The 8,476-nt window shown below is 32.7% G+C and overlaps 1 protein-coding gene across 1 annotated transcript; it reads right to left on the bottom strand.

The window, feature by feature from the left end:
* Positions 1-278: 278 nt before the first annotated feature.
* HRH1_4 (Histamine H1 receptor) lies at positions 279-2,015 on the bottom strand (the record flags this gene model as incomplete). The annotated part of the gene is made up of 1 exon (XM_012937269.1): positions 279-2,015. One exon carries the CDS (start codon positions 2,013-2,015, stop codon positions 279-281), a length of 1,737 nt encoding a protein of 578 aa, XP_012792723.1.
* Positions 2,016-8,476: the final 6,461 nt, after the last annotated feature.

The following is an 8,476-nucleotide window of genomic DNA, read 5'->3' as shown; positions in this document are numbered from 1 at the left end:
TGAGCTGGATAGTGGATGCGTACTGCTAAAGAGTTGCATAATAAGACAAAACGGTTTTCAATAGCTGTCTAACACCAGTCGGTTCATGATCTCAATTATAAACCACAAAATATGTTACTGATTTCAAACCTATCGTATCAGCTTATGCTTTTCACGACACTTAGTCAAATAACTGATAAAGCATGCTTTCTATAATATTTTTTTATACAGCATAGAGAAATATCATGCACCAGTTTCATAGCAAAAGATAAAAATTTACTTTTCGATAAAAATAATAGTTATTTATTGCTCTTCCTGTTAATATTCCATTTGTTGACTTGAACAATACATTTAAATGCTCTGGCGTATTCTTTATTAAAAAATGCATATATAAATGGATTACAAATACTGTTAAAATAACCCAACCATGAAACAAACGTAATCACAGTATCTGAATATTGACAATCACATATAGCTTCACCAATAATACATATAAAAAATGGGAACCAACACACTGTAAAACATCCAACAACCGCAGCCAAAATTCGTGCGGTTTTCTGCTCCCTATGGAATATGAAGTGATCATGTCGACAATAAATTAGATTCTTTTGTGATTGTTCAGTTTTATTGTATTCGGTTTTGAAGCTTGGTAAAGATTTCAGTCGTCGAAACCTCTTTATATGATCTATACTAAATGATGTTGATGAGAGCAATTTTGAAGAACTAATTAATCGTTTGTCTTCTAGTTTGGTGTTTTGTTCTTCATTACTTCCATGTAGGTAGTCGTGTTGATACTGTTTTGTTTCATTTTTCAATGTTACATTTGGTGTTGGCTTCAAATTCGTCTTTTGCAATTCTTTCTCTGACGTTGAGATATGAAATATTTGTATTACTTCTAGTGTTTGATCTGTTGGTTCGGTGAAATCTACTTCAACCTGATCTTGAGATTTCAAAGAGAATTCGCTATCTGTTTTGTTCATCCTAATATCTAATATTTTTTGCCTATAATTCCTATCGTGTTCTTCATCAGGAATGTCATCACTTCTAAAGGAATCAGCGGGATGTCTGTGGTTGACTAAACAACATGCATAAATTTGATTACATCCATTTTCATCAGAATGAAATATATGGCCACTATATGGGCAAGTATTCTCTGATTTGGATGACTGATATCGTAAAATATTCACTTTGCCAGTCTTTCCTTTAATATTTTCCCAGACTTGTTGCAAATTTATTATTATCGCAGCTGGCTTACGTACCGTTTTAATATTTGATTGAGGTTTTTTCGGTAAGGATAGTTTAATGTTTGTTATTTGTAAGGCCTTTAAGCGATGCTTTATTATCCAGAACACCCGTAAATATATATAAGCGATTAGCAGAAATGGTCCGAAAAATCCAACAATTGAAGAATATATCCTATATGCCTTATTATATGTGACATGACATGATCCTAGTCCCAAAGTGTGCTGATTTCCACCAACAAAGGGGAGAAGCATAGTTATGAATGGTAATATCCAAGCAACAGCTATCATTACAGAGGCTGTAAGATGAGTACGCTTTGTGAAATATTTCATTGGACGGCTGATTGCAATATATCTATCCAGAGATATACAACATAAATTCAGTATAGATGCCATACATAATACAATATTAGCAGACAACCAAAACTGACATAATCGATCAGATTCAAATGGCCAATAACCTAAATTCTGACGAACGATAGCCAGAGGCAGCACTAAGACTGATACAAGTAGATCAGCCACAGCAAGGGAAACAATGTATTGATCCGTTATACGCCGTAAGCGACTGTTTGTTATAAAAGCAAGAATTATTAACAGATTTCCGAAAAATATAGTCCCAGTGGCTATAATTAAAAATATTGATATAGTCCAGTTTACGATAGCGTTCCAGACGATCCATGATTTCATTAGGGATTCTGGCACAACACTAGCATTTAGCGATGTTTTGTTTATAAATTGCATTAAATCAAATGTATGATTAGTTTTTTGACAATTTTTCAAGGTACACTGAACCATGGATGTATTAAGTTTACTTACTGTGCTATCAAATTGTGTTTCTTCGAAAGTTAAATCTCCTCTGTTATACTGGTACTGGATATTTCATTATCATTGTAACTTCAGAATTAAAAGGTAATTTGATTAACAAATGAATACAAACTACGAGAAGAAAGGAAATGAAGAAAATAGAAACCCTCCTTACATTAAATATAAATGGCCAATCAGATAACAACATCTAGCTTTTTATTTCACCAATCACACGCCTTAATTATTTATATTGTTTCTAATGTTTCTTAAAGTGTTAATCATATTTCGAACTATTGCCCCTTTATGATAGATGGTAGAGAATTTCATAATCCACTCATGATAAAGATTTTCTTATTTTGACTGTACCTATGTGGGATTTAAAAGTTTTTTTTAGCATAATTGTTGCTTTGATCTTAAACATTGACTAGACTGTACCAAGCACTAGACTCAATGTAAGTACCAAGCTATGATACTTTATTAAAGTTTACTTCAATAAGTATGATATTGAAAAGAAATCCTATAAACTATTTTCACTACAGAAACGAATACGTAGACAAAAATGCAAGAAATATATTCTCATGTTACTTGTGCTATAACGTACACATGACCTCATTCCAATTTTTTAACAGTCGAATTATATTGACTCTATTGGTAATTCTGTACACTCATCTTTGTTAATTATTCACTTGTAACCTTGATCGTTTTTTATACATGTGTGCATGACAACATGTATGTGTTTATTTATCCCTTGTATTACTAACATGACTTAAGATTTCATTAGTCGTTGTGTTAGCTTCGGTGCATTTCATATTCGCTGAGTCTCTAATGATTTTTCTGTCTCTTAATATTCGTATGAATAAAATACACGTATCTAATGTATTCTTATTCGACTCCTATGTGTGTTGTAATAATGTGCTTAGTCGACAAAATGTACACTAAGTAAATAAGGATTGATACCTTATTACCATCATCATGAATGGAGTCAACGCAGTGCCTCAAACATACTGAAGGCTTTCAGAGGATTATCTTTCAAAATTACCAGTAAACTCAAAGTGGCTTATATAAAATACTATTTTCAGATCTCTTTATTCTTAACTTAAGTGAGATGATTCAACAGGCAACTTGACCATTATCATCAATTTGTATTATAAAAGAAAGTAATAAAATATATTACAAGGATACATTTTGATAATCATAAGTTTTCAAACGGAGTGTTTCTCTAACAGTGTGGGACTACAATTTTTGGACGAACCAACCAGATTTAATATAGGGACTCTTGAATTTTTTTCTCAAAGTTCATTAGTTTATACAACTAAATAGCATCTCGGGATCATAACTGACGTCATATATTGATATAAACCTTACTTCTAATTCCAAACTGTAAATTCTAATTCTAAATCTCAATTTCGATTACTCAAACTTGTGATTTTATTTCAACCCTAGTAAGTGGTCGAAGTTTCTCAAACCACTTCAGTACCACTTAATGGTCTTTACACGTTTATGTCTGCAAAACATGAAACTTAAATATAAGTAATCTGTGTGTTTGCTAACATTAGTTTATGGCATCGATCGTATATGGCAGAGCCATCAAGTAACTAATGCCTTTACAATACACATGAAATGTAATACATCTCAGGCAATGCCTTCTCTAAATTATATGGGTGTCTAGCTTAAATTAAATGGAAACATGAAAACAGTTCATAAAGTCACTGAATTTTGAATTTGATTATGTTGGGATATTGTAGAAATTCTTATCCGGATTCACATGAAATTCATCATTTATGATCACAATTAAACGGCACAAAATTGTTTACAGTAACGTATAATCAATCATTCTCTACCCCTCTCTGTATTCTTAGATTTATTATTCATTTCCCACTGTGATTAGTCACTTAAAACGTTTCTTTATGCTTATTCTTTTACTATCTTTCATTTCATTGTTCAAACCCTCATCACTGAGCTGACATGAAATACGATAACCTGAACCAGTACTCGCTAGCCTAGTGTCCAACACTATTCTTTGTACGAAAATCAATAGTCGTAAACCGGTGATGTAAAAAGAATTTTGAAGGTAAATTTTCTGAGAGAACTGTTAGTTACTGTTTCACATATAGTATATAAGCGTTAATGTACACATATGGCCTTCTTTTGGTACATTTAGTTGAATTTCAAAATAACAGTTAGTATTTCATGATTTGGTTAATTTCCTTTCATTTACTTGATTGAAGTTTGGATTAAGGGTATGGTTCTGCAAATATTAGAATTGCGGGTAGCATTTCTGGGTCTTCAACTAATTCACCAACGTATGTGAGGTCATCTGATAGTGTCATGCTAAAAGTTTCAGTTTCGTAGTATATTATTCTTGTGAAAGTAAAGTTTGTGAAATTTTAGTGATAGATTTTAATAAAAATATTTTATCCTTCCAAGGGATTATTAATTGTTGAACCATCTAGAAATGGATGATGTAAGACATCAATAGTTGTTTGTATGGCCGTCAAGTTTATTAATTTGTGATTTTTAGATATACTACTAATGAGTAGATCAATTTTACATGAATGGTTTTGAAGAGAACAAGAATAAATATTTGGGCAGAATAACGTGAATCCATTTTATTTCGTTTGGTTCTCGTCAGCTGCTTACAACCTGTGATATTAAAAAACATAATAACGAAACGGGTTTACTTTACTTACATGAAACTGTTTATTTGGTAGCTACTTTGTAGACGTATCAGTATATTAGAGTAAGAGTGTAAATAAATTTAACAGACAGTCAACAAAATCCGGCCTAAGACCACCCTGCGGCACTACTGGGTAGTAGAAGAATCCTTGTTAGCTAATTGCTGAGTTTGGAGGAGATCCGGTTAATCCACTTTTCTCCTGTAAATCAGATAGACTGGGTTCCATTTTTCAAGTCTCTCTAAAACCCAGCGGGCTACCCGACATGTGAGCTCATGTAGATGAATTGCATGAGCTTCGGCTTGTGTGGTATATATATATATGCAAAGGTTACGCGTGTGGGTTAGCACAAATAGCGTAAGATGAAAATTGTCTTCTCTATGCCTAATAGAATCAGCGGCCTAATCCTTCAGGTCTAATACATAGTAAAAAATATTCTAGCAAATACTAGGGAGAAGTAACCATTACCTTCCCTGCAAATGTGTTTATACGTATGCCATGGGAAGTAAGGGTGAAAGCCTTTGCATCAATGATATGCATGTAATGAATGAGTGACAGTTGGTTGTAGCAAACACGTTCGAAGAGACCATCTACCCTCCGAGGTGGGTCGATATATCTGCATGTATGTCATGGGATGCATGAATGAAAACTTGTGTTCCCGGTGTGCATGTAGACTATACTTGCTCCTGGCGCGATACCCGTATACCAGGACCGAAAGGTTTCAACGATTTTCCACGAAATCACGTCCACGCGCCGTATTCGTCAGCCTCTGAAAGTGAATTATAATCCAGATAGACCAATAGGCTTTACTGGATAAAGCTTGATCGATCTAGAACACCGTAACGGACCGAATAAAATATTGTAAATATATGCCTCATGTGACAGAGCATTGTACAACATTGATAATGATAAAAATCCAAAGGGATACAAGCAAACGATTATTTGCTTAGCGATGACTAAGAATTTTGAAATTTTAACATTATGTATATTTTCCAAAAGACGACTGATGATCACATTGTTGGGAACACGTCTGCATCTTGATCACAACTTCTGTAGAACTACCTTGAAGATACGAACAACAAATCTCCTCCTTTTTGATTGTGTATATGCTTTACCCTGTACGTATAGACAGGTAAGCACTACAGTATTTTTTGGTAGAGATTGGTTCCCCGAGCTGGATAATGTAGATATGGGGCTTTCATTGTACTTTTGAAAAACGTTAACACGAGCCTCAGGTAGATGCTACGTATTCGAACTTCTCTACATATGACTAACACCTTGTCCTGTTGATCCTGATGTTGCTTGATTGTTGTTGAACTGTAGACAGTCATCGTTTGAATAACTATCCCGAGTGTATCTCCTTATGACCTGATTTATGATCCTATATTTGTCCATGATATTTCTGATTGGTTAGTAAATTGGATACATTTCAATATGTTTATTGATTACTGATTGCCAAGCTTCTTATTATTTTCTCTGTTCAGAATTTCAACATTGTTCCGATCTAATTTATGTTCAAAATTGCTTATGTCCACTGATATGTAAGTTTGTGTTGATGATATTTCCAGAAAAACAATAAAAAGCTCCACGATCAAGCCATAGAGCTCAAAGAACGAAACTCCACCAAAAGCATCCACCTAAGTCACAAATCTTTTCTACCATCTCAACAACTCCAGTGACATGAATTTGCAATTTGTTCAAAGACGTCTTTTTTAATGAGTGATGTCCTTGATACTATTTAGTTTAGGAAGTGGGTAATTTAAACTGAAATCAGTATTTGAAATGGATGTAAATTGATAAGAATCTAAACTACACTATTTTTCAAATCAAACGAACCATGTACTCGAACAGGTAATTAAATGTTTCCCGTGTATTGTCTAGTAAATATACAAATAAAAAGTAATGACGTATTGCTTACATAGATGTACATGTTGACTGATTGTTACTTTAGCTCAATATCGTCATTATTGAATTTTAAGAATAATAAATTTTCAGCCAGAATTCTGAATGACCTTTAGAAAGTCTTTGGATTTTTTAAAAAATGAAATCCATAATTAAAGCATATTCCTATGAATTGAGATAGTTTAACATATATTCATCCTGAATTTCTTAAGAGTTAAAGGTTTCATTTAAAAATCTGAATTTTTTCCGTCCATACTTCTTTTAATTAATTTGATTCCACTCAAAAAATGGTATGATTTGACAAACCTAGTTATTAAACTCAATATAATACATGTAAACGTATCCATTTATTCAATAACATTTTACTTGCTTACCATGTAACCGAGTGCAAACAATTTGGTGATTGCATAATTAATAATGATAAATTAACTGATGCTAATATCTGTTCACATTAGTTGAAATGGATATGAAAATCTAAAGACAATATTTTCTGAAAAAAAATATGATGAATTCGAAATGCTTTCGAATTAGAGCTTATAGCGATCTATTGAAACACTTTTGGAGTTAACATTCAAAATCTGAAACTATGCAGGATATTTTCATTATGAATAAATAATATATTGTCGAACTAATAATAATAATAATAATGCCGAACTGCTGAAATATGTTCATGTTGTGAATAAACAAGTTATTGGATGTAGACGAGAACACAAGTGGGGAAAATCGAATGTATTCGAATACAAAATTACAGAATATCTTAGTAAAATCTAGGAACCATACAGTTAATTGTTCATTTGTAAAATGTTAATCAATTGTTTCAGACTTGATTGTCCTTTTGTTTCCACACCAATCATTCTTTATTCTCGTTATCTTTTCTTTGGTCTTCTTAACCGTCTGCCTCTATACATTTCTTTCTCAACTAATGAATCATTAATTATATCTGTCGACATCAGTAGCACACACTATAATACAATATTGCAAAACTCAGAAATCGAGAATTCGTTAATTAATTTAAACAATTCATGTAGAGTTAAACGTTGACGCTTTACAAACGTTGAAGTTTCAAATGAAATTGTGATTTAATATAATGTCTGATGAATTATATTTCAATTCATTGTTTACTTGAGATATTTTGATTATGTGTTACGTGGACATGCTTAACCTTGATAGAATGTAAATGTATCTATTCTTTCTAAACAAAATGTCAGAATTTGAGGGTTTAATAACCATCAGGACTCAGTAGTTTAGTGGATAACGCGATGGCGTTTGAAGCGGACAGTACTGAGTTCGAGTCCCAGAGGGAACATCAACTCTGTGATGCAAGTATATCCAGCTGACGAGTCCCAAATAGAATGAAACGCGTGTCTTGGATTCCACTGCTAGCCACTATCCACCTTCACTTAAAAATATAAATCCATTATCCCAAACTTGACCGTTTCTTTGGCAAATATTTTTCCATCGTCTCAGATTTCCGTGTTCGTGTATTTTCATACTGATTACTTACCGTTCCCGTTCTTTCCTTCTCGATCTTCTACTGAAATATATTCTATTCCTGACTATTGTTCTATACTACTTATGTGTATATAAGTAGCGCACAGCTCACAACCACTGCTAGAGAAGTCCTACTCATTGCCTTCTGTTGACATCTGTAGCATACACCACAAACCTATTACACAACCATAAACAATAGAAAACACAATGTTTTGAACTTAATTCTTTAGTCCCTAAATGAATGTCATTATTTTGATGTTGTTTTCTTTTTCAAATGTTCATTTATACTTATTATTAGTTAAATAAAGAAGTGAATAAATATATTCTGATTGGTACAATAATTTGACAGTTAGTAAATAGAAAACCAAAAACAAAAAAGAAAAA

The sequence above is a fragment of the Schistosoma haematobium genome, chromosome 4 (genome assembly GCF_000699445.3).
Source record: "Schistosoma haematobium chromosome 4, whole genome shotgun sequence".
NCBI classification, from domain to species: Eukaryota; Metazoa; Platyhelminthes; class Trematoda; order Strigeidida; family Schistosomatidae; genus Schistosoma; species Schistosoma haematobium.
This window is presented reverse-complemented; position numbering and strand designations above follow the sequence as displayed.